The 27469-nt window shown below is 36.9% G+C and overlaps 3 protein-coding genes across 6 annotated transcripts in view; 2 read left to right on the top strand and 1 right to left on the bottom strand.

Moving 5' to 3' along the window:
• LOC121367611 (mucin-5AC-like) overlaps positions 1-15820 on the top strand; it is a 53890-nt gene extending 38070 nt beyond the window's left edge. The window contains exons 5-8 of one of the 2 annotated variants that reach the window (XM_041491890.1): positions 10423-12015; positions 12758-12928; positions 13478-13574; positions 14578-15820. In XM_041491890.1, the coding sequence (XP_041347824.1) occupies positions 10423-12015; positions 12758-12928; positions 13478-13574; positions 14578-14880 (2164 nt within the window). In that variant the 3' untranslated portion in view covers positions 14881-15820. Of the gene's footprint in view, positions 1-5; positions 4873-10422; positions 12016-12757; positions 12929-13477; positions 13575-14577 lie in introns of those variants that run through there. The other variant, XM_041491892.1, reaches the window with a different exon arrangement.
• A 1495-nt stretch (positions 15821-17315) lies between these two features.
• LOC121367609 (tRNA methyltransferase 10 homolog C-like) lies at positions 17316-24436 on the bottom strand. Of its 3 annotated transcripts, none has more exons than XM_041491885.1 (4): positions 24388-24436; positions 20693-21046; positions 18402-19114; positions 17316-17706 (listed from the first exon to the last, which is right to left on the bottom strand). In XM_041491885.1, the coding sequence occupies exons 2-4, from the start codon at positions 21026-21028 to the stop codon at positions 17571-17573; spliced, it is 1185 nt and encodes a 394-aa protein (XP_041347819.1). In that variant the 5' UTR covers positions 21029-21046; positions 24388-24436; the 3' UTR covers positions 17316-17570. The 3 variants fall into 3 exon arrangements, with proteins under 3 accessions (XP_041347819.1, XP_041347818.1, XP_041347821.1); XM_041491884.1 differs by lacking the exon at positions 24388-24436 and adding an exon at positions 21750-21833; XM_041491887.1 differs by lacking the exon at positions 24388-24436 and adding an exon at positions 21553-21671.
• LOC121367610 (thioredoxin-like protein 4B) lies at positions 24141-27439 on the top strand. The gene is made up of 3 exons (XM_041491888.1): positions 24141-24322; positions 25838-25989; positions 26309-27439. Exons 1-3 carry the CDS (start codon positions 24191-24193, stop codon positions 26472-26474), a joined length of 450 nt encoding a protein of 149 aa, XP_041347822.1. The 5' UTR covers positions 24141-24190; the 3' UTR covers positions 26475-27439.
• Positions 27440-27469: the final 30 nt, after the last annotated feature.

The raw sequence follows: 27469 nt of genomic DNA, 5'->3' as shown, positions 1-27469 counted from the left end.
TTCAGCAGTGTCAGTAATGTTCCACAGCAGGAGAAAAAGGTTTATATACAAAACGAACAAAAACGGAGCAAATTCCGACGTGAAAGGAAGAAGCTGTTGTGTTCTAAAATCTTTGATCTGGTGACGCAGTGTGGCGGAAGGGCATTCTTTCAGTACAGTGATTACTTGGACAGAACATGGACATATGCCACTTGTGATGCTATGTGGGAAAGGTATTTGACCAGCGGGATCTGTCCAGGCAACAGTGACAATTGGTTGGACAACAGTGGTGCTGTGCTGAATCAGATCACCTACCTCAAAACTGGAAGCAGCAAGTGGCCGCTTAAACCCACAGCTCTTGGACACAATACTAATGGAAATGCATTTCCTTACGTTGAAAGGACAAACTCTTCTGTTTCTTGTGGACAAGGTGATGTCTTTGTGGTGCCAGAAAAACAGAGTTCTCTACCTCCTAACAACGTATCCTCCAGTGATGACTCTGAAATTGTGTCGTCGTCATCAACATCAATTAGCCTGCTGTTACCTTCGACTGCACTGTCATCGGTTCATCTATCTAATGCAGAGAAAATACTTGGTACTGTATCAACAACATCAACGATTGGCGACTTGCCAGCTTCTGTTTGTTATCCAGCTAGTTCACAAGTTCCAGCAGCTACATTAAGTACTGTGAAACAACCTGTTACATTCCTTCCTGCCATCAGTCAGCCGATGATGATTGTTCCTCAGTCGCATGTTACAAGTTCTGACAGGAGAAAATCTTCCATTACTGTGCCTTCTGCAGGCCAAACGATATTAATGCCCATACAAGGAAATGCCAAAGGACGGGTCTCCTTATTGTCACCTATGAACAATGCAATATTTATGCCACTTTCACATATTGAAAAATCCAGATCACAGCAGCATTTCGCAATTCCCATTACTTACACCAATCCAACAGGTCAGCGTAAGGTTCCTTTTTCAAAGAAATTAGAAAAAGCACAGGTTCCAATCGCTCAGCCAGTGAGAAATAGTGACCCTCAACTGCCAGTCTTCAGTTTATTGGTGCCTGCATCGACATCGACATTGACATCGACATCTATAGACGGAACAGCTCCATCTAGCAAGGTGTTTATTCCACCAACAGCTGTGGCAGCTATTCCAAAAGACAAAGAGAAAACGCTTTCCAGTGATAGTTTGAAAACACCATTGAAATCAGCAGCAGATTCTAATAATAGTAGTTCACCTGCATCAAATCCGTCTGTCTCAGGAGACAGAGAGAAACCTGTTCATATGGATGCCAAGATAGATTCCTCATCCAAGAAAATAGCATCTACCTCTAGCAATATAGATTCTTCTTTGACATCTGAAGTATCCAGTGATAAAAATCATGAGAAGCCAGTTAACACAAAACATGAAACAAACAGCACAGGAAACGTGGTTGATGGGGATAACGAAGATGTGAATAAAGTGGTGCCTTACACAACTCATAATATAGAACATATCTCAGGACCAAACAAACAGAATAATCTTCACATAAACTCTGATCATTGCTACAAGACAGAGGACACAGTAGCCAAAAGTAATGACGATAAGAATGAAAATACTGGCACAGATTTTTCCAATCAGAAACACAAACTTGGTGTTGAAACTGTAGTAACTACTGCACCTGATAAAGTATCTGATTCTGGAGAATCTGGCAATGAAATGGATAATGACGATGATGATGATGACAGTGATGATGACACTAGTGAGGAGAGTGATGAAGATGAAGCCCATTGTGAAATATGTGGGGAGCTGTACAATGTCCGGCGTGATAACAAACGCATGGGCCGGTGGATTGGGTGTGAAATGGACTGCGGTGTGTGGGTTCACCGAAAATGTGTTGGCTGGACAGAAGAGATGGTGGACACACAGAGCTACTACTGTGACAAGTGTCAGCTCGAACGTCTCTGTCGACTTGATGAAAGTCTCTAGCTGACGTAGACACACAGAGCTACTATTGTGACAAGTGTCAGCTCGAACGTCTCTGTCGACTTGATAAAAGTCTCTAGTTGGCAGAGACACAGAGCTACTATTGTGACAAGTGTCAGCTCGAACGTTGTCGACTTGATGAAAGTCTCTAGCTAACGTAGACACACAGAGCTACTATTGTGACAAGTGTCAGCTCAAACGTCTCTGTCGACTTGATAAAAGTCTCTAGCTAACGTAGACACACAGAGCTACTACTGTGACAAGTGTCAGCTCGAACGTTGTCGACTTGATGAAAGTCTCTAGCTAACGTAGACACACAGAGCTACTATTGTGACAAGTGTCAGCTCGAACGTCTCTGTCGACTTGATAAAAGTCTCTAGCTAACGTAGACACACAGAGCTACTACTGTGACAAGTGTCAGCTCGAACATCTCTGTCGACTTGATGAAAGTCTCTAGCTGACGTAGACACACAGAGCTACTACTGTGACAAGTATCAGCTCGAACGTCTTTGTCGATTTGATGAAATTCTCAAGCTGACGTAGACACACAGAGCTACTATTGTGACAAGTGTCAGCTCAAACGTCTCTGTCGACTTGATAAAAGTCTCTAGCTGACGTAGATATACAGAGCTATTATTGTGACAAATGACAGCTCGAACGTCTGTCAACTTGATAAAAGTCTCTTAGCTGACGTAGACACACAGAGCTACTATTGTGACAAGTGTCAGCTCGAACGTCTCTGTCGACTTGATAAAAGTCTCTAGCTGACGTAGACACACAGAGCTACTACTGTGACAAGTGTCAGCTCGAACATCTGTGTTGACTTGATTAAAGTCTCTAGCTGACGTAGACACACAGAGATACTATTATGACAAGTGTCAGCTCGAACGTCTCTGTCGACTTGATAAAAGTCTCTAGCTGACGTAGACACACAGAGCTACTATTGTGACAAGTGTCAGCTCGAACGTCTCTGTCGACTTGATAAAAGTCTCTAGCTGACGTAGACACACAGAGCTACTACTGTGACAAGTGTCAGCTCGAACATCTGTGTTGACTTGATTAAAGTCTCTAGCTGACGTAGACACACAGAGCTACTATTGTGACAAGTGTCAGCTCGAACATCTGTGTTGACTTGATTAAAGTCTCTAGTTGACATAGACACAGAGCTACTATTGTGACAAGTGTCAGCTCGAACATCTGTGTTGACTTGATTAAAGTCTCTAGTTGACATAGACACAGAGCTACTATTGTGACAAGTGTCAGCTCGAACGTCTCTGTCGACTTGATGAAAGTCTCAAGCTAACGTAGACACACAGAGCTACTATTGTGACAATGTCAATTCTAACATCTCTGTTGACTTAATAAAGTCTTTAGCTGACAAGAGTTTAGACTACAAAGGGAATTTACCTAGAGTTCATAATTTTTACATATACAGAATGCTGTATATAATGTTTTCTATTCTTCTTTATTTTGCAAGAATATACACACCAAGAAACTGCATATATTAGCAGTCAAAGGGTATGACCATATGTTCTTGCACTTGATAAATGAATTCAATAAATAAGAAACGAAAACACTGCATATGTCATTCTGTATTTATTACATAACCATTTAGTCTGCATTTCAATTCAGTATTCAGATCCACTATGTGTTGCAAATAATGGGTCATTATTTTATAAGAACACCTAAAAAAACATTGTTTTGTAAGCCAAAGATTGGTACAACATTTTCGTTTCAAGTTCGTGCAGTGTAGATGATATATTTGTGTGTCTTTTTAACTTTATAAGTAAACGGTATCAGCAGAAACTCACACATGTTTATATTACTATGGTTATAAATAAGAACACTCTAACCTGCTAATCTGTTGATTTGTCTGCGGGGTTGAGGGTGGACCAGCATTGTCTTGAAACTTCATCACAGCAGTAAACTATGTCTGGTTGTTTTTGATGGGAAAGTAAAGGAATATTCAACGACCACGGCACATTTTAAACCACAGTTGACTGATTACATGTTATTATTCTGACACTTGTCTAGAGGGGTGAAGCCACCTGTTGTTACATAGGCCATTCCTACCAAAAAGGCAGCAAGGGGATTTTCTATATGAATTATTCCATAAACAGGAGAGTACATACCATGGCCATTGATGTACCAGTCATAGAGTACAGGGGGAGGGGTCGAAATGTCCTTTGAGTGTGTTCACTTGTACAACCCATTATACTCAAGGCAAGTGCTCTACCACTCAGTACATCCTGCCCTTTGATGGTTGTTTAGGGGTTGTTTTGTTGTTATTGTTTAATATTATTTGTCTAATCTTTGTTTACGAAAACAAACCAGTCCTATAATCATGTCAGGATTACTTAGCCTAACAGCTGACAAACAGTCATTACAGGGGCACTTTCAAAGAGAATTATGTTCAAGAATTGGTTTTTTTTACTCAAATGATCAGGAAGCGTTTCTTTATTATACTGTTCATTCAATCGGTATTCATTATTGGAATTAGATACCTCCCACTTATTTTGAATGTTATATATAATAGACAAAGTGGGTGTGTAATAAATACATTGACCGATAACAAATATTAAATTGAAACGAAAAAAATCTGATGTCACAATCAATATTAATCTTGACCACCTTGTGAAAGTGTTAGTGGAATAACACATTTAGTTGATTGCCATGATGACTGTCTATTTATTTTTTTTTTCAAATGTAACAAGCCACAGACTAAAGATGGCTTTGCTTATGTATAAAGTTTATGTAGTATTGACAAGTAATAATGCTAGATGGCTATTTACAATGTTTTTTGTTACTCGAGTTACAAATATGTTGTGTAGTCTGTATTGGACCTCAGTTTGATTTTATGGAATGGAATGACATTTGCATTTGATTAAAAATTGTTTCTGTATCAATGTGAAACAACAATGATGCAATCTGAATTGTTGTCTGTTATAACATAATTTTACCAATCGTTATTCTCATCAGGGATGGATCCAGGGGCTTGTAACTCGAAGCAGTCGGAAGGGCCTACTAAACTTACGGTAGTCGGAGAGCAATACTAAAAGGTTAGGTGTGTAACACGAACCACTTGCAATTTTAGTCCTTATCTAGGACAGGTGTAAATTTAGTTGTAGCATGGACGTAACATTAGTTTGTGCGATTAAAAAGGCGAACCTATAACCTATAATGACTAAGGTAGTGATATCAGGGCCCTCTAACCCTGAAACTGCCAAACTTGTTTCTGGGGTTAAACGTTTTAAACAAAACACTATATCATTATATAGCCCAATCATTACTGAAGTGTGTGCGATGTTAAAAAATGATTTGTAATTTACTTAACAACACTTCAGCATATTTGATAAATTACTATGTGATATCTAACATGGTTATTTCGACACTTATGGACGCGATGGGAGGGGGGGGGGGGTAAGGAGAGGGGGAACTGGGTCGCGGGACACAAATTGAGAAGGATTCTGCGTCCACCCATCGAACATCAAGTGAGCACTCTACCACTGAACTACACCCACCCATTTGTTGTTAGTAAACGCTACAGACATTTTCAGTTTGTATCATTGATGCCAGCAGGGGAATCCCCTTGTCATAAATGTTTTAGACTGTCGAGTTACAGTCATGTTTTTCTAGCTTAACGTATGCTTTACGCCAAAGCTACGTGTGTTTCAGGTTATACTACTAAACTTTCCCCATGACTGTCGAAGTGCTGTCGTGACGAACACGTAACACTAAAATATTTACGACTGCTTCAAGTTACAAGCCCCTGGTCATTTGTTGGAGTTGTCTGCTTACCCCAATCTGATTAAAATTAGCTCTACTGGGTCTACCAGTTGATCTAACAGTATTGCGTGGACTCCCATGCCCAGGTGACATTTCATCTATAAATAACAATTTTAATATCGACCAATTACACTTTGCCTTTTATAGCGTTATTCGGGAGCATACAAATTCTAAAAATATCGGGCGAGACTACTTATGGAATAGGCAAACTTGTTGGTCTATTTCAACATTGAAAAAAACGGGGGAAAAGTGCAGTAATAAACTCTGGATTGTATACTAGTATAAACAGATTTTATGGCTATGCCATCACAGGTTTTTTTTTCCGTCTTAAAACAAATTTTATAGAAAAATATATATTGCAATTAGTTTCCGGCATACTTCGTAATTCACCCAAATCATTTTGTATACCCTCGGCATAATCCTGAATGTTTTCAAATTCTTTTCAAATCACTGGCATGATTTTGCAAGTAAGGTTTTGATTGATCGAATGAAAGGTCAACTGGACATGAGCTCCACATGTAATAGTGGAGCTAATTTTAATTAGATTGTGCTTACCCATACATGGTCTTGAGGCAGGATATAGCTCAGACAGTGCTTGGGTTGAAGGATCAAATCCCTTTAGTGGACATATTTTCTAAATGGGTGTTTTTCCTGTCCCAACCATTGCCACATGACTGGTATATCAAAATCCCTTGCTGCTAATGGGAAGAATTGACAAATATTTGACATCCAATAGCAAGTGATTTATAAATAAGTATGCTCTAGTGATGTCTTTAAACAATAATGTTTAGTCATAGATAATCATATTTTTTGTTTCAAGATTGATATATTAATATATTGCATTGATTTTTATTCCCAAATAAAATTTTGTTTCAAGATCGACATATATATATATATATATATATATATATACTTGATATATTTTTCTGCACACACCCAGCTCCACCCCTTCCCAAAAACTGTTGTCCTGTTTGGTTAAAAGATAAAAAATATTTACCTTTGTTGAGTTTTCTGTAGATGTTTTTTTTTTTTTTTTTTTTTTTTTTTTTAAATTGATCATAGATGTATGGTATGCTGGTGTTTTATTAGAGCACCTGAACTCTCCTCCACAGACTGTTCTCTATTTGTTTGATAACAACATTGAATAGGAGTTCAATAGAATACAGAATGTGCATGCATATATGTAACTTACTTGTTTGAACCTGTGTTCAGTGACTGTAAGAGGATGTCAATAAAATAATATCTTAAGACTGTTAGTTCCTTTAGGGTCATTTCCCATGTGCATGGTTTTTGTTGTGACTAAAAAAACTGACAATAGTGTACAGCTCTTATGGAAGAAGGAAGAAATGTTTTATTTAGAAAGACACTCCACACATTTTAATTTGAGTTATATGGCATTGGACATGGTTAGGTTTCACACAGCAAAAGGAAATCTGCTGCCATTACACCATGGGTTATTCTTTTTTGATTAGCAGCAAGGGATCTTTTATATGCACCATCCCACAGATAGTACAGCAAATAGCCTTTTTACACCAGTTGTGAAGCTCTGGCTGGAATGAGAAATAGCCCAGTTGATCCACAAACCATCCATTTTCTGTGCCTGAAACATTGCTTATTTAAAACAGATCCAGGATTGGTTCATGAAGTTGGAAGATGGAATTTAGGTGGTGGCAATAAGTCGATGTTTAACAAATAATAATATATAACAGGTGTCTTCTTAACAATAAATTGACAATGGAGCAACTTTGGCTATTATTCAATTTCAAGGTTAAACATGTTGGTGCCATTACAGTTGTTCCAGACAGTCATTTCCAGTTGGAACTGATAAAGTGACTCATGTTACTGGAATTCATCATTTGTTATCACAACCAGATTCCAGAAGACTCATTAAAGGTTTCAAATTACAAAACTAATTATTATTGAAATTTTTTTACTTCTTTTCAAGATCTTTATTATGTCTTCATTTCTGTATCATATTTTGCAATAAATTGTTCACTCTAATATAGTTTCTGCCCAATAATGGAATCAGTTGAATGTATATATCACAGGAAGGAAATGTTTTATTTAACGACGTACTCACTGGTGCACTGGTTTATTTAATGACTCGCTCACTGGTGCATTGACTGGAGCGAGAAATAGCCCAATGTGCCCACCGACGGGGATTGATCCTAGACTGACCTCGCATCAAGCGAATGCTTTACCACTGGGCTACATCCCGCCCCTTTATATATCACGGAGGCTAGATCAAGTTTGTGATGTAACCTTTTAAGCAACTTAATATTTTAAAGACACTGACCATGTTTATTAGGTGGCATAAATTAGCAAAATCACTGCTAGCATCATAGCATTTACCTTATGAACACGCTCTAATGATATACTATGATTAACACAAGATTTTTAATATTTTATATTCAATATGTTTAACTCTTTATATCACCACACACAACCCATGACAAAAGTGTTACAGTTGAGGGCATTCATTGTCAGTGGAGATGGAAAATGATGGTCTGAAATAGGACAGGAGAGCTTGAGTTTTCTTGTAGTGCATTTTTTGACATGACCAAATAGATGACAGTTACTATTGGACCTAATCATTTCATGAAGTAGAATGTGATGATGATAAATGGGGTCATTTTTTTTAACAAACAACCTCAATATTTTTGCACCATACAGAAATGATGTGTGATTGACACATCATTCTCCTTTCTGGAGATATCTAATGTGATTATATAGTGATAAGGATGTATCTACTTAACCTGATGACACATTGTAGTGATGGGACATCCTATCCTGTCAGAAACAAATATACAGCAGGGATTGATAGAGAATAAGATGAATGAATATTCCATTGTCCAGGTAAAGTTTGATGAGTGATGCTTTTAACAGCTGCTGAATACTCAGTCTGTTATTAGACGAACATTGAAGAGTTTTGAACACCTTTTAAAGTGACCATCCTATTCATTAAAACATGTCATGACCTGACGCAATAGCAACTTTGGTTGTTATGGTCTTGATAAAAGGGCTATATTTGATAAATGTATTTTGAGGATGGAAGGTAGAGCTCTTCTGCGCCACTTTGTATCATCATCTCTCTTCTAAAACCTTGAATGCCTATAAAACATTTTCTATGAAATTTGTGTATGGTGACATGAAGAGCTGAAACTTTGCAGAAGCATAAGCTAAAATCAACAGAAGAACAAAGGAACAATGAAGCTTCCATCACACAGCAACTGAAATAAAACTGCACACATACCAATTACCTCACGATCATTCAGCTCTGCCATTCCTATGTCATTCAATTCTGTGAGCTCTGGCTGGAGCTTGGTCAGTGCAAAATGGTGTGTGGTTTGCAGCATTTGCCCAGTACTCTCATGAACCCCAAAACTGGAACATCCAGTATATAAACAATAATACAGACATTGACAGTTCACCACCGAGTCCGAGTCTGATTATAGTGATAACAAACATCACTAAATTTTGTTAAATGGACATTAAGAACTTTTGTTATTTAATTTACAATTCCAGCACACATAAAATTTGTTTAATGAATAAATAAATGTACCTCATTTATTGTTCTATCTCAGTTTATGAGTTTTGCACAAATATATCAAGAGTTCTAGGGTTTTTATTATCAGTATGATGGACAATGGCCAACATGGATTTGAATGTCATCGAATTTTAAAAATAACCCCACAAGAAGATTAGGCACCCTTTGTATAATGGAAATGGACACATTCATGATTATAACTCATGATTATAACTTATATTAGGTGAAATAAGGCTATTTCTGATTTTCAGTATGTCACATGGTGACCATCATAGATGTGACCCACTGGTGGAGTTATTGTTAACCAAAACTTTAATAAGGTAGATGGAGGTTAAATGTTTCTTAAACTTTGATCCTTGGAAAATGGTCACGGGGTAGCCAGATATGAGCCAACTACATGTATATACAATTATAAAATGAAGTCTTGATGACTGAACTTGTTGGCCCTCTTTATCAAAACACACACAGCATAGACTGTGGAATGTGGATGTTCGAGGGCCAGGGGTAAGTCATTCAGAATATATTGGGGCCCACTTTTCACACACATTTATACTCCGTAAACATGTGCACCAAACAGCATACATAAAAAAAACTGGCTTCATTCTGTCGGCCAGCAGAACACAGTAAGATGATGGTGATACCAGATATCATTTCTGTGTTGTAGCTCGAGATGTTGTTAAACATTCTAATTTTGGTTATAGTAAAGTATCATTTCATTAAAACATTTTATGCAAGATATTTTGCACCATTGTCTTGAGGGGACATCTTCATGGATGAACATTATTCAACTTGAGACAAAAGAAATTATTAAAATATTTTTCCACAGCATAAAATTTTAGGCAAGTACATAAAGCCTGTTAGTATTACCATCAGGTAATGCATAAGTTTAAAACTTACCCTAACCATAATCCTAGTATGTTCAATTGAACAAATAATTGGAACCTGGTATTTCATTTGCAATGAAATACATTGCAGATGGAATATATTATGCCCTGGAACATATCACCATATAAACAACTAACTTTTATAAACCAGTTATTATCTACATATATATAGTCTTAATGTACACCTAGTTCAGTATGTTTGCTGTTTCTTGGTCTTTGATTTCACTGAACTTAAGTCTTTTTGTTTCTTTTCAGCAATTTGATAGACTTCCATGTGACATTCGGTTCTGAGAAGGATGTAATTTCCCTGCCTTCACAGAACTTGTCAATGGAGAGACTTTACACTCAAATTGCAGACGACTTCAAAATATCGGAGGATTTTTGTCTGCAGTATTACATGATGAAATGGAATGACTGGGTGCGTCTGAAGTCCACTGATGCAGTAAAACATGGTGGGAAATTGAACGTGATCTTCTCTCAGAGTCCTAGGAAAGAAAACCTAATCAGAAATGAGAGTACCAAACACTCATCAGCCACAAAATATCAGCTCAAAAAGAACAGAGTTGGAACATCACCAAGATCAAAACTTCATGCATCAATAGATCGAATCAAGAAGTTGTTTGTTCCTCCATGTGAGGGTGAATCTTTGCCCTCCAGAGATAGAATCAAGAGGTTGTCAGTTCCTCTATGTGAGGGGGAATCTTTGACACCCAGGGATAAAATTATGAGGTTATGTGTGCCTCCATATGATGCTGAACCTTTGCCATCTAGGGACCGAATCAAGAGGTTGTCTGTTCCTCTTTGTGTGGAAGAATCTTTGCCATCCAGAGATAGAATCAAGAGGTTGTCTGATCATCCATGTGAGGATAAATCATTGTCATCCAGAGATCGAATCAAGTGGTCTGTTCCTTCATATGAGGGTGAATCATTGCCACCCAGGATTCGAATCAAGAGTTTGGCTGTTTCTCCATGTGAGAGTGAATCTTTGCCATTCAGGGATCAAATGAAGAGACTGTCTACATCTCAGTTTGAAAATGAATCCCTGAATTCAGCAAATTCCTCTTCCACTTCTCTGCTGCTGTCAGACCTGTCCCTACAACAAGATTCAAGCTTGACATTGTTTCCATGGTTACAGACACATCCACTGGCTAACCCTACATCAGTGAAGTCAGAACCTGGGATTGCACGTCAAGAATTAGAGACTTCTAGCGATATGTTATCAAACGAGTACACATCTACCCTGAATGACATATCCATGATGGGACATGTATTTACAGGTGTAAATCTGCGTCCTGTGATTCAGAACAATCCGTTAAGATCCAGTTTATATCGACATGATGTACATTCAAAGTCAACTCACAGTCAGCAGGAATCTATCTTTCCTGTGAGGACAACTGATCATTTTGGATCCCCACATGGTTCCGACTCTCGACACTATAGCAATAAACTGGCAAAAACTACTTGCAGTTCTCAATCTCTCCCTCCTGATGATATCAAAGGGTCCAATATTCAATTTAGGTCTAGCATGGAATCCAGTCCATCACGGTCTTTTGCCATTCCGGATTTTGCAAAAACACTGATAACAAATCAAGACACTCTGCCTAGTATGAAATCGAGTCCTAAGGCAAGAACTACATACAGTTCAAAATCTCTCCCTCCTGGTGATACAAGAGTGTCCAGTATTCACAACACAGCTAACATGGAATCGAGTTCCATATTGTCCCTTGCTGATCCAGTTTTTGAAAACACAATGACCATGAATCAAGACTGCATGTCTGCCAAACCTCTCACACAATTCACACATTCCAGTCAGCATCAGAAAATACAGCATCTTCAGTTGCCGATCAAGTAAGGTTTAAGAATTATTTTCTTATCGGGTAATATACTCAACCAAACCAAATATCAAATATTCAGGGATGTGATATTTAAAGCTTTTTATCCGATTTCTGTGCTGCTTTTTTTTTTGGTAAAATGATTTTCAGAAAGTAGACTAGACTGTATCTGAAATACTGTAAAATTACCTTTATTGTATAGTTTTAGGGGTTTTTTTAACATCAATTCAGCTTTTATTTTTAAATGGGGATCATGTTGTGTTTAATTTTGTAGAAAAGTTAAAAGAAAATATACAATTTGTTAATAACTTGATAATGTTTGGGTGGTGGTGGTAATAAGGATTTCTTCTTTGAATGCTCCATCACGAGGAAGGAAGGAAAACTCTAAAGTGCCCATATCCACTGAGGTTCAGGCACGTCCATCCTGGGTACGAGTTCTGATTTGCACCAGATCTCCTGTCCAGGACATCTCCATCAGGGACCCCAGTAGTTTAAATAAATGCTGCTGTGCTGCACTGCAGATTCTCCAAGTAGTTTCTCCTCCAGGGAGTTTATCTGAAAGCCAGACTGCTTTGTTCTGGTCCTGGTAGTAGGGACAGTGTTGCAGATAATGATTGATAGTCATGGAGGCTGTGCCACAAGTAATAAGGATTTTATGTTTAAATGTTCAGAAGATGGAGATTACAAATAACACATTACACTACATGCTTGAAATGAAATACGAATGTAAACCTTTTTTTTTCTTTTCTTTTTTTAAGACACAAAGGTTTATCGACATATTCCACCTCTCGGCATGATATGTACAACATTCCAGAAAGAGAAATTCCATGGAGTGTTCGGGAGAAGCTGTCAAGTGGTGAAAAACTGTTAGATTCCGAGAGAATCAGACTGATGGAGGTCATCTACAACCATGTCACAAAATTCACTTTGTAAGTTTTAACAGTCGAGTAACCAAATGATTTTGTACATAATAGAAATTGTAATATTCAGCATTTCATACCATATAAAAAGAGTAAGTTTTACAGGGTCGCACCCTGATCAAAACCCTGAGGGGGTACAAATTAAATCCCAAGATGTGTATGCTATTTTCTGGAGTAAAAAAAAAAAGTGAGATTCTCAGGGGGGGGGGCAAAATCATAACAAAATTTTGTAAGGTTTGGGTGTAAAAAAAATGTAATGCAATTTATTTCACAAGTTCTAGCATTCTGTAAATTATTATGTCACTTATTTAGTAAGTTTTACAATTTAAAGTATTTTCTATATTAACTGCATGATACATATTTTTAATCAATTATCAGAAAAAACCCGGTTTGTTTAGTTTCAAAAAAAAGAATCATCAGTTAGTACTATATTTCAGATTACCAAAAATTCAGATTACCAAAAACTATCTGTCAAAGACCACTGCAAGAATATTTAGTTTTTAATCCAATAACTCCATTCAAGCCACTTGTTTGCATATTTTATGTTTTGTTTTTCAGCTATCCATCCACACTGCAATACTCACTGATTGTTGACAACTTTCTGAATAAATACCCATCTGCATCGCTGGAAGGAGACAGTCAAATAGATGCTGCAGTGAGATTTTTGGAGTTTCTTTTCTTATTCACAAGACAAAAAAACAAAAAGAAAAAAGTTTGTTTTGTGTAACAACATCACTAGAGCACATTGATTTATTAAACATTGGCTATTGGATATCAAATATTGGGTAATTTCGACATATAGTCTTAGAAAGGAAACACGCTACATTTTTTCATTAGTAGCAAGGAATCTTTCATATATGCACCATCTCACGGACAGGACAGCACATACCACAGCCTTTGATATACCATTCGTGGTGCACTGGCTGGAATTAGAAATGGCCCAATGGACCCACTGACGGGGATCGATCCTAAGACCAACTGCACATTAAGCAAGCACTTTACCACTGGGCTACGTCCCGCCCCTTCACAAGACAAGACTTATTTGTCGATAAATCATTTGATGTAAAGTCGTTAAAAAGACTGGTTTATCATTCATGGATCAGTACTGGGGCGAGTCTAGCTCGGTGGCATTCTTGATGAAGTGAGTTTTCTTTTTTATAAACTGTCTTGTTTAAAACCACTAAAGTACATTTATTAATCAACGGCTACTGAATGTCAAAGATTTGGTAATTTTGACATATTCAGAGAAAACGCACTTACCATGGCCTTCAATACACCAGTAGTGGAATAGGCAAAAGCTCAGTAAAAAATTGGTTCAATCCTCCAACCCAAGCACCTCAAGTGAGCGCTTTACCGACCGTGCTAGATCCTGCCTCGTTATTTTCTACAATTGATGTATTAATGATACACACACCAACACATACAGATGTATAGGTCACAGCAACTTATGCACAATGTACAGGATTGAGGTTTTTGGGGTGGGTTTTTTAAATATTTTAAATGATCTTGGAATGTAGTTATTTTATAGAAATTTGCAATTTAAAATTATCCTTCTAGAATGCAGGAAATTGCTTCTAAACACATTAAATTTCTAGGACACATCCCTCAATAATTATGCTACATGCCACATATTTTATTTACAGTCACTTCAATTTCAGGAATTGTGGAAAAAACGGCTGAAAAGAAAATTTCAAAACGTGCGAGCACGACGTGATTCCCGAATTCCTTGCGTGCAGAGGCAGAAAATCGGCAAACGACCATCGAAACATTTTCTGATGACGACGTCTGCAACCACAGGTTCCTGCTGGAATTATCCTACCACAGAAGCCGGCAGTGACAGTCCACAGCAGCTTCCCTGGACAGAATACAGTGATGACCTTAAACCATATCAAGAACAGCAGATTTTGGATACGAGTGACACTGAGGAGGAAACCGGAGTTAATGACTCAAATGACGACTGATTGACAATTTTAGTGAACAAAAACTAGGTCATACACGAGAGCAGGGTACACACAACTTGACTATTAACACACTGGTTACTGAATTAATTATTATAGCAATTAATAATTACATCAAAAGCACTGGACCTAATTTATTAGTGTAAAATATATTTGACTCTTATGGTTTTATGGTTTTTTTTACTGTTAAATTACTTAAGTCCCTGCACTAAGAAATAGCACACAATGTTATCATTTATTATTTTAATGTGCCATTTGCAATAAGATTTTATAAAAAGATACATATCCCCAAACTCCTTTTAGAAGTACAAAGGATTGAATCTGTGTTTTTTAAGAATAAAATTTTAAAAACTTGAGTCCATCTAAAACTAGGATTGTGGGACTTCTCTCACCATCTGGTTTATTTTTTTCATCATTCCAGCTGGTGTGTTAAAGTGAACGCTAGTTTCTTCTCCTAGTTGCTGGGTCAAGTGTCATTATTACCACATAACAGTGGCTAATTAAACAATGTGCTCAGTTCAGATGTGTACAAATCGTTGGGAGTCACACTATTACTTATTATAAAAATATTATGCTTTGTTTTGGGAGTTTTCCCACCAATTAACATTTATGAACTTTTTTTAGCAGCATTGTACAACATTTTTATCATGAAAGTTTTACAAAAATGTTTTTATATTTATAGAATTTGTTTGCAGCATTATTCAGAACCCATAATCACTACTGTGACAAGCATGTCCAAGTTTAGAAAGGTTTAGACTGGTTCAACTGTTTTATAGTAATATAGACATTAAAAATAGTAGTAGAAATGGATTACAAAACAATGTCACAACACACTAGATCATAACAGTTGAGCTGAAAAATTACATCACTGCATCTACAGTAAGTAGATATTTTACAATGTCGTGTTTTCTAGTCATTTTTTTTTTTTTTAATAAATTAATTTTTAAAAACCAGTTTTTGTTTTTACTCATGTTTATTCCAGAGTATCATGATGCTAAATAGAACACCTCAGGGCAAGCACTTTATCGACTGACAAATATTTCTTCAAAATGTTTTTTTTCTGAGCCTAACACAAAAAATTTACACCAAATTCTTGGCAAGAAATCCAGTGTTTGGTGTCATTTCTGACACAGATCCCATGCTGCAATAGGAAATATGTAGCAGGTTTCCTCTGATGAAAGAAAAAAAGAAAGAAATGTTTTATTTAATGATGCACTCGACACATTTTATTTACGGTTATACGGCGTCGGACATATGGTTAAGGACCACACAGATTTTGAGAGGAAACCCGCTGTTGCCACTACATGGGCTACTCTTTCCGATTAGCAGCAAGGGATCTTTTATTTGCGCTTCCCACAGGCAGGATAGCACAAACCATGGCCTTTGTTGAACCAGTTATGGATCACTGGTCGGTGCTAGTGGTTTACACCTACCCATTGAGCCTTGCAGAGTACTCACTCAGGGTTTGGAGTCGGTATCTGGATTAAAAATCCCATGGCTCGACTGGGATCTGAACCCAGTACCTACCAGCCTATAGACCGATGGCCTAACCATGACGCCACCAAGGCCAGTCCTCTGATGACTACCTGGCAGAATTACCAAATGTTTGACATCCAATAGGCGATGATTAATTAATCAATGTGTTCCAGTGATGTCCTTAAACACAACAATTTATTTGTTTTCTTTAACGACATCACTAGATGTTAATCATTGGCTATTGATAGTCTTAGAAAGGAAACCTGTTACATTTTTCCATTAGTAGCAAGGGATCTTTTATATGTACCATCCCAAACAGGATGGCACATACCACAGCCTTTGATATACCAGCCGTGGTGCACTGGCTAGAGCAAAAAAATACAAACATTTCTGACACAATCACTATTAGGAAATCGTGGGGGGGGTTTGTGTTAGAAAATAAAATAATACAATAAATAATTGTAGTCAGGTCTACTGATTCTATGCTTCAGTTATTAATTAAAACAGTTGTAATGACTAATACACATTCTTAACGTTGCAAATCATTCTGTTGATTACATAAAACAGAAAATGACCACAGACAAAATACTTTGCATCATCTTGTAAATAAGAGCTCTGAGAATTAAAAATCTGCATATCAACTCCCAGGTCACACATTTCATAACCTGTTATGACCATATGAATCTTATCCTAAATTTAATGTACTAACAAAACCTCAGTTATGCAAACCTAGACGTGCATGAATGAAACAACTGTTCTCGGATCTTTCAGAGGTCTTTTATTGTAAACTTTTTGTCAAGGACAGAAACAGTTTTTGGGTTGTTTTAAAATCCAGGGGCCCATTTCACTAAACATCATAACTTTACGTCTGCTACTAGCGGTCATGCATTTACACGTGTTTGGCATCAATTTCACGCAGAAATTTACATTATTACGGAGCTGGAGTATTTTAAAGACAAAAAAAAAAGAAATATGTGTTCTTAAACTATATTTGTTAACTATAATAGTAATAAGAATGGTTGTTTAGTCGTAGATTTACGTTTACGTGCAAAACTAGGCTTACGATATTTTGTGAAATTGGGCCCTGAATTCTGGAATTCCAGAAAAATCTGAGAGATTGCCATCTCTGATAAAATCATTTGCAGCATTGTTCATTTTGAAGTCTGCAGATAACCTAATAAACGGTAGACCGATCTCTGACAGTCGTATGGAGAGATCTACTGGAGATAGTCTCTAGCAATCTTTCTTTTTGGCACGTACTGCAGCGCTCTTTTCCAGCTGTTGGATTCTTTAAGCTCCAGGAGAATTCGTACCACCTGGTCAATCGTGAGACTCTTGGTGCCTTGTGACCAACTGAAATAATGAAATTTCACACTATTAGTCACTTGAACTCTATGCTGGCATTTGCCATCTACAAAATGCCTGTACTTTAGCAAATTCGGGATATTCATACCCCCATCACCTGAAACAGCTGCATACTGGAGAGTGAAAAGGATGACTAACATGCAGAATGAAGTATAAATACCACAATGACTATATTCATATGGCTTACATCAATGTGATTAAATATGCTTGCAATCTGTTTTTGCAGGGACCACAATATAGATGATATGATGCTTTCAACTGTGTAAAATTGAGGGGAAAGTGGATTTGTCTAGTATGGTTCAATAAAGAGTTTAGTCGCAAATGCTTTCTTATAATTAATTACCATAGTGTATACTTGGGGGACACTGAAAATTGGCTATTCATATAGGTATGCTGACCAAAACAAAAACATCATTAAAGCTAAAGCAGGAAACATTTTGTTTTAAAAATCTCAATCAGCAATATATCTAGTCTGTTGAAAATTGTTTCGCAACAACTGTTTAATGCATTATAATTGTGTAGCGATTTTTGAAACTTGAAAATGTAATACTGAACAAAATGTTCCCTGTAAATGATTGTGGACCTATTTTGGGAAAATAATACATGCTACATTTATGGCAAGTATATCAAACCAAATTTGAGAAAATAAACGCCTGATCTATCTGTTAAATGTAGTCACTTACATGAGGTGCTCATCCAGTGGAAACTTGGCCATCCTGATGTTCTGTTCTTTAGCCTTGGCCATGGTGAAGGGTTTCTTCGACGTCTTGTCCACCAGACCACCAATAATATAGACATCATTGGGATTGAAGGACTTCAGTACATTTGGAGCATTCGGCGTCAGATACACGACGTTATTCCGAGGATACAGATCCAGATAGCTCTGCTCCGTGACGGTAAAGAGAAACGAGTCGAGTGGGCGTTCCACCGATCCCTTGTTTAACATCCTCATGATGTGACCCTGAGGGTTGGCACCTGTTAGAACAAAGTGAAACGGTTCCTGTACCACCTTGTTAAAACCGTATGCCATCATGAATTGAGAGACCAAGTTCTGACAATCTTGAGTACGCATATGCTGCTCAAAGTCCAAATCAAACACAAGAGGTATTCCAAATAACATGGAATGGGCCAGCCGAGTATAATATGTACGATTCATGGACGTCTGACGAATATGGAAGAAAAAGGTATTTTTCGGCTCCAGGGGAGGAGATTCCTCGCGGTCCTTTGTCTGACTTTCTGTTGCCAATCTTTCTTCTTCTCTCGCCCGCTGTTTAGCCTTTTTTTTCTCCTCAAGCTTTTCATTTCTTCGCAGGAATCTGTAAAGCCTTCTTCTTGCGGATGAGGAATTTTGCTCTAAAACTCTTAGCCAGGTATCATCAGTCATGGTTTCTGGAACCTGAAGTGACAATAACATAGAAATGCAATAGGCCTGATGAAGGTTACAGTTAAAAGTTTGTTTTGATTAACGACACCACTAGAGCACATTGATTTTTTAATCATCGGCTATTGTAAGAACACTTGATAATTTTGATATATCATTAGAGAGGAAACCAACAACATTTTTCCTCCATTAGTAGTAAGGGATCTTTTAAATGCACCATCCCATACAGGATAGCACATACCACAGCCTTCAATATACCAGTCGTTGTGAACTGACTGGAATGACAAACAGCCAAATGGGCCCACTGACTGGGATCAATGAGAACAGCAGATAACATATATTGAACAAAATTAATTATGAGCCAGTATATTTTTGGGTAAGTTTTTGCTATTATTATAATATGTTAGCAGGTTTTGATTACAGGTGATTTTTAATCAAACATTATATTAACCATCGAATCAGAATTAATAAGTTTTCTTTCAATTTTTCAATTCAATTATCTGATAAAAATATTAAATATGCGTATATTGGGCTATGGTCTAATTTCACAAAACATATTCCTAGTTTTGCAAGTAAATGTAAATTTGCAAATAAAAAGTTTGTGTCACAACAAACAAACATACATCAATCCTGTTTTTCATCCCTAAACTGATCCATCTTCTGTAATGATCAAATGTTTTGTGCGTAAATGGTACCAGATACACATGTAAATATACAATCAGGGTTTCTGCCAGAGGGTACATAGGGTAAGATTATGTACCCTAAAATCTTGGAAATTAATGGATATTTTTTTTTTTTACAAAGATTATAGTGAGAGAAAGTTGGAAGGAAGGAAATGTTTTATTTAACACTCAACACATTTTATTTACAGTTATATGGCGTCGGACATACGGTTAAGGACCACACAGATATTGAGGGGGGAAACCCGCTGTTGCCACTTCATGGGTTGCTCTTTTCGATTAACAGCAAGAGATCTTTTATATGCACCATCCCACTGACAGGATAGCACATACCACAGCCTTTGATGTACCAGTCGTGGTGCACTGGCTGGAGCAAGAAATAGCCAAATGGGCTGAAGGGGATCAATCCCAAACCAACTGTGCATCAAGCAAGCACTTTTACCACTGGGCTACGTCTCGCCCCAAGAAAGTTGGAAGTTACAACCTAAATTTAGTTTCTTGTTTTAAATATTAATGTCTACATATTCAGTGTGTTTTTGGTCATCCTAATGTTTCAATTAAATAATATAGTAGGAAATAAAATTAAATTTGACTAGAATGATCAGAAACATATTTAATATACAGCCACCCACATTTTATGAGCACTGAAAACAAATTTAATGTACAATTTTAGTCATATAAATATTTTTGTTAGTCGGCAACATCTTAAAGGCAACAAACTCAGGACAGTCCATTTAACAGGGAACATTTTGTTCCGTATTGCGTCGCGTTCACTATACAAGGTTCAGAGATCGCAATATTAAAACATTAAAAAGGAGTTGCTAATGAATTTTCAATTGACTAGAAATATGGCTAAGAGTTTGAAAACAAAATGTTCCCTGTATGATGGTTAAAATATTTGTAAGAAACATACAAAGGCACCCATGTGGAGAAGTACTTCATATTCCATCTTAAAGACTTTGAGTTTCTTTTCAGTTTCCGCGTCCAGACTGCTAAGAATTTCACTAGCAGATTTTATTTCCATCCCAGTGTGCTTTTCACCCTCCAACCTCGTTGCAGCATGTTGAGAACAGTTTCTATTTGACAGATACAGCAACTTTGGTAGACAAGATGATTTTGTTGACAAATGTTTATAGCTGCACTCAATGGAAGTCACACAGGGATAACATTTCGTTGCTGTAGTAACCAATGAGATTTCATCCAGCACCGACCAGTGGAACAGTTTCCGTGGTAACACTCTTAGCATCATTAGGCACTACTGTAGTCTCTGAAAAGAAATGGTCCTATAAGATTATTTTGTAGTGTTCACACATGACATCTTACAGGTGTTCTTTATCATCTATGTGCAGGCATAACTGTACGAGGCAGAGGAGGCAACAGCCCTCCAGTTCTGGAGGAAATCCTTAAATTCGGGCAAAAACAGAGAAATCTGGGCAAAATGAGCTGGCCTGAACACTTTTCACCATGTATTGTCATTATTCTACATACAGTAATCCATGTAAAAATGTGTGGTGATTAATTTGCAACCTTATATATAGGCATACTTGGCATACTTGGCATCTCAGAAATGCTTTTATCATGATAATATTGATCAACCCATCTACTCTCGTAGCCTACAACAGACAGTCACATTGAGACAGAAACTAACTCTCGCCCCAGGATGATAGTATCATAGTAGAAATCATCTGGGACAAGTTTACCATCACTACAGCTCATTTATTCACAAATCATATTGACCAAGTAAAAGTATGCAATCGAAATGTGACATTTTACCTACAATACGGGATTAGACTGAGTCAGTGTTTTGCTCGAAGTTCTACATAGATGATAGTACATTCGATACCACGAGTATGAACGATAATAACAGTACAAGGCAACATGTTTTGGTTAATACACTATTCTTACAAATAAAGTACATTTTCCACCCGTTCGATTTTTTTATAAATTAAAATAAACTTAAAATTGTTTACCAAGAATCGTGATGTAATTTATCTGCCATAAAAAAAATACCATGTGCATCTATTTCTTAGTAAATCCCACCATTTTGTGTCGTTCACCTTAGTTGGCTTGCAATCATTTCATTTCAACTTATTTTCGTGTTTATATCCAATTAAAGTTCAAGCACGCTGTCCTGGACACACCTCAGCTATCTGGTCTGTCTGTCCGGGGGAGTAGATTAGTTGGTTAGTGGTTAGTGAGAAAGAAGAAGGTGTAGTGGTCTTACACCTACACATTGAGCCCTTAAGAATTCGCTCTGGGTTGGAGCCGATATCGGGCTGCGAACCCTGTACCTACCAGCCTGTAGTCCGATGGCCTAACCACTGCGCCGCTGAGGATTGCAATCAATGAATTATCAACTATTTTATACGCGCTTCCACTCACTGAAGGTTTTTAATAAGCACGTCTGTCTGTCCGAATAAGCGGGGAAATGTGTCCAAGACAAATTGTTCGCATTTTTTTTTTAGAAGTGCGTAATCTGAATGACAAAACAATCAAGGTTATTTAGAAGTTGTTTTTAAATAATAACTTTGTTCATTTATGTCTGTACGTGAATTTGAATTGCGTCTACACACTAACATAGAACTGGCTGCTGTCCATGGTAAATAAATATTTACAAGTACACAAAAAATCTCCACCGCATACTGGTAGGCCAGGTATCCATTAAAATAACAGCCAGTTCTTTTTATAAATTATTGTAAATGAAATTATTTGGATAAATATTTTTTGTGGGCATGTAATTAAATGTTTAATCTTTACATTTTATATAAAAAAAAAAAATAAAAAAAAAAAAAAAAATTATATTTTTGGTCACTATGCAACTTTGAGACTTCCCCTTTAAACTAGATACAACAATAGAGATTTTTATCATACCTTTAAATTAAGTTTCTCCAAAACTGGTGACGAACGTGTCTCTCCAGTGGTTGCAAGTGCTTATTTGCTTTTGCTTTTATTTAGTTTTAAAATGAACATTTGTGTCACACTTACAAATTAATTGGCAGAATAAAATCAGCAATCTGCTTGTTTTTACCTCATTAATAGCAGGCGTGATTTATGCAAAAAAAAACCTCCTTCTTTTTAATGCGGAGTCGATCTAGGATCGATCCCCGTCGGTGGACCCATTGGACTGTTTCTCGAAACTCGTTCCAGCCAGTGCACCAGTGCCAGTGTCTCTGGGAGTACCCATAATTTAATATAAAAGATCCCTTGCTACTGATGAAAAAATGTAGCGGGTTTCCTTCTAAGACTAAATTTACCAAATGCTTGACATCCAATATAGCCGATGATTAATGAATCAATGTGATCTAGTGGTGTCGTTAAATAAAAACAAACATTAACTTGTTAATAATTTTGTACTTTACTCAACAGTCATATATTCTTTACATGGCGTGTAAGCACAATTTCGTTATTCCCAACTTATGTAAAAATAGCGAAATATGGCAGCTGATACAGCTTCTTTTATTATTATTATTATTATTATTATCCCACTGCCCCCTTTCCTTTCTCTCCTTTTGAATTCCATCTCATTTCTTCCCGATCTGGCAACTCCTCCTATCTTTCAACTTCTTTCGCTGTCCACCTCCACATCCCAGTCCTTGTCTCTCCAACCGCGACAGGTGCTTGTCTCTTGTGGCTATTTGTGCCACACACCTGCCATTCCCCATCAGCTTTTAGCTGTGGGATTAGTCTGACCACTTCGGGGAGTGTTCAGTAGTTACTTCTGGCATTGTTAAGAGGCACTTGTAACCACCTACTATGCACCCCTACTACCGGCGGTCGTAGTTAGTACCGTGGGTCAGACCAGCTTTATTAGCGGCAGAGCACGAGGATGCCAGGTGGGTGCAGGGAAATACACAGAGACTGCATCCGTAGAGGAAGTTGAGACAGGTAGGCGATGGTGTGGACAGCTCAGAAGACCGAGTCGGAGGAAACTGACAGAAAGGGTCGAAACAGATTGAAATCGTAGGAGAAATTGGAAAGTTTTTTATATTAAGATAATGAGAATGATAGGCAGAGGGTGATAGATAAGAAAGATGAATGAATGTGTGAGCCAGCTTTGACGGGATTTGAACCACTGTCGTCAGCTTGAATGTCCAGCAGCTTATCCACTAGACCACGGAGCTCACCTGATACAGCGTTTTGGTAAACATTAAAATTGTCCGAAATGGGAATTGAGTTGGTTTTGTGGAACCTAAAACTGAATTATAATAATTATTATCGTTCGAAAAATAAATTGCACACATATCCAATTAAAGTAAATTAATGTGTGTCATTGCTAATGTATATAAATATTGTTCCAAGGTCACTAATTTGTTGTGTTATTGAAACGGTTTTTGCCATGACATAAGGGGTCACTTCCGGAACACATGTTTTTCTGATCGAGTCGAATTGTTGCTTTATAACTTGAAGAAAGATGAGTTACCTTCTGCCTCAGTTGTCAACGAAAGCACAAGTGGACGAAGTGATCAGAAAAACAGAAGATCTTGTTCTTATTTTACGATTTGGAAAACAAGATGACCAGAACTGCTTGAAGCTGGATAATATAGAAAGTTTTAAATTAACGCTTGTCCGAACTAAATTGTTAACAACTACGAAAATTTACTCTCCTACCTTTAATTGCCGTTAGATATCCTTCAAAATTTGTCCAGACACAAATCTTGAAAAAATCATTACAATGACACAGATTCCATATACCAGATGATAACCATGTCACCTATATCGACTTCGCTGAGAGCGCATAGGGAAAAAAGCATGTAATTTTGTTTCGGCTGCCATTTTGACTTTTTATGGAATATTCTTCAAGAGGGGTGAAAGGATAGGACTTAATCTAACAACGTCATAACATGTTATGATATAAAAGCAAACGTGATGATGTCATATCATTATTTTTTATTATTATTAGGCCTACTATTATTATTATTTTAATGATGCCACTAGAGATCATCGATTTCATAGTAATTGTGTCACATACTTTGGAGGCTTTCACCCCTCTTGAAGAGTATTCCATAAACAAGCAACATGGCAGATGGCAAAAAACTGCATGTATTTTTCCCTATGCAATCTCAGCAAAGACAATATCGGCGACATCGTTGGTCTCGTGTGTGGAATCTGTATATTTGTAGTGGTTTTTTCAAGATTTATGTCTGGACAAACTTTGGAGGAAATCTAACGACAATTAAAGGTAGGAGAGTAATTTTTTGTAGTTGTTAACAATTTGGTTCGGACAATAGGATCTTGTTACATATCCTATAACTTATTATAACTATATATAACCTGTATTCAAAACTTGTGGCACCATGTTTCAACCGTTTCTCAACAGAAATAGTGCTACAAATGGACATGCATACCAAAAGTGTATAATCAACAGTAGTCACAAAATCCCAATTATGAATTAAAGTACTTGCATCATTATTAAAAAAATAAATCTTTGACAACCTTAAAAAATATCCACGCCATTTTAAATTTGCTAAGTAGAGGGAAGCAATTCTCAGTACACGTTAAGAAAAGTATTGACTTGGTGTGCCCTGTGCACTAGTTAACCCCCTTCTCTGTAATATTGTGATGCCACACTTTGCAAATTCATTTTTGCACTACCATAAATGATAAAGCTGTATCCTAACTATAATATTAATATCCTAACCAGACGCAACCATTACAAGTCTCCATTTTTAAATTGTTATTTTAAGTTGAAGCTGCCAAGTAAAACTTGTTTGATTGGTTAATATTTGTCACTCGTGCCACTTAAGAAAAATAGAAAGAGTTCCTATCGGTATTGTGTTGCGATCTCTACTAAATCTGTCACGCATGCTGTTAGGATGCAGCAACAAAATCGCTGCGTCCAGTTAAGATACACATGGTGCTAAATACTGCACCATACATTCAACCCACAGTTCACTTTTTTTTATTTCAAATGTTATCATTACATATCTGTACAATGAAAAGCAAATCCTTTATGCTTCCCTTTTTAAAAATGCTGGATTACGTTCATTAATTAAACACAACTGTCAAATGATACTGGTAACAAACAAAAAGTCATAACAAGACCTGTTGTTTCTTGCAGCTTGCTAAAGCATCACCGGAACTGGTTAACATGGCTGTGATCTACCTTATTGATGTGGAAGATATTCCCGTGTACATGACATACTTCGACATCACTTTATATCCAGCCACAATATTCTTCTTCAATGCACAACACATGAAAGTGGATTGGGGGTAAGTAAGAGTAATAAGTAATTTAGATAATCCATACCACCTAGTATTTGTGGGTTACATTAGAATAGTTTGACGTAACTCAGTCTGCAGGACTGTGCGAAGAGTTTTTAATGCCTGGCAAAAAGTCATTTCCTTTGTGAGATTTTTTGTTCATTTGGAAATCTTTTGAAATTCTTTACTAACAAAATATTAGTACTAAATCCCTGGTCTTAGGTTGTTTATCACCAACCAAGCAGGTAAGTAGGTTTTATGTTGTATTTTCATACTGTTGAAGTCTGTATGCTTTGCCTCATTTCTTTGTGTTATTCTGTATTTGCAGAACACCAGATCACACGAAATTCATTGGTAGCTTCAAAAGAAAACAAGACTTCATTGATGTTGTGGAAACAATTTATCGTGGTGCAATGAAGGGAAAGGTTATGGTGAAGAGCCCCTTGGATCCTCAAGACGTCCCCAAATATCAGTTAATATACAAAGATATATGAAATTGAAGATATGCTGGTTTGTAAACAAAGATATATGAGGCTATGCTGGTGCATACAAAAAGATGTATGAAGATACGCTGGTTCGTATACAGGTATATGAAGATATGATGGTTTCATATACAAAGATATGTGAAGCTATGATGGTGCATACAAAAAGATATGCTGGTTCGCATACAGATATATAAAGATATGATGGTTCATATACGAAGATATTTGAAGATTTGCTGGTGCATACAAAAAGATGTATAAAGATTTGCTGGATCGTATAGAGATATATAAAAATATGATGGTTCATATACAAAGATATTTGAAGATTTGCTGGTGCATACAAAAAGATTTATAAAGATATGCTGGATCATATACAGATATATGAAGATATGCCGATTCATATACAGATATATGAAGATTATAGACCACAAGAAGATAAGCTGTTTTTATACGTGGCCTGCAGGGATATGCTGGTTAATATAGATGATCTGAAATGAGATCGATATAATGTGGTTTCTGTACAAAGGTATACTGTTTGATGTGTGTTCAGGTAGATACACAAAGTAATGTTGGCCAATACACACAGACATGGGTCAATGTGATCGCTTGTATTCTGACATTTCAATGTTGGCAGTTGAACTATGTAGTGTTGCCATGAATAAGAATGTACACAGTGAAGTTAATAATAATCCAGCTGGAAGTGAACAAGAGACGAACACATTCAAGGTTTTCTTTATGGATGCTGCAAAGTGTTGATTACATTTCACGGTTAGAGTAAAAGTTGATATGGATTGACACTAAGCAGTGGTTTAAGTTTTGTTATGCTGAAGGTACAGAATCTGAACATTGACAACGCTGATATAGATAATGGTGAATTTGTGACCTCAATAATGCAGAAATGCTGCATAAAAATGAAAATCTGGAATATTTTGAAACCATGTAACATGTGATACATTTAAAATTAACTAGCAACACAATATTTTTGTTCTGAGTTTTCAATTTGCAAA

The sequence above is a fragment of the Gigantopelta aegis genome, chromosome 3, assembly GCF_016097555.1.
Source record: "Gigantopelta aegis isolate Gae_Host chromosome 3, Gae_host_genome, whole genome shotgun sequence".
Classification (NCBI taxonomy): domain Eukaryota; kingdom Metazoa; phylum Mollusca; class Gastropoda; order Neomphalida; family Peltospiridae; genus Gigantopelta; species Gigantopelta aegis.
Note: the sequence above shows the minus strand (reverse complement) of the source record. Positions and strands in the feature narration are given on the sequence as shown.

What these genes read in the sequence shown, in the direction of transcription:
- LOC121367609 (XM_041491885.1), bottom strand. Translation starts at nt 21,028, where the DNA reads ATGATGCTAAGAGTGTTACCACGGAAACTGTTCCACTGGTCGGTGCTG. An exon ending in TTCTCCACATGGGTGCCTTT is followed by an intron (nt 19,115 to 20,692) that starts GTATGTTTCTTA and finishes TTGTCACTTCAG; the next exon opens with GTTCCAGAAACCATGACTGA. An exon ending in CCACTGGATGAGCACCTCAT is followed by an intron (nt 17,707 to 18,401) that starts GTAAGTGACTAC and finishes TCATTATTTCAG; the next exon opens with TTGGTCACAAGGCACCAAGA.
- LOC121367610 (XM_041491888.1), top strand. Translation starts at nt 24,191, where the DNA reads ATGAGTTACCTTCTGCCTCAGTTGTCAACGAAAGCACAAGTGGACGAA. An exon ending in GCTTGAAGCTGGATAATATA is followed by an intron (nt 24,323 to 25,837) that starts GAAAGTTTTAAA and finishes TGTTTCTTGCAG; the next exon opens with CTTGCTAAAGCATCACCGGA. An exon ending in CACATGAAAGTGGATTGGGG is followed by an intron (nt 25,990 to 26,308) that starts GTAAGTAAGAGT and finishes CTGTATTTGCAG; the next exon opens with AACACCAGATCACACGAAAT.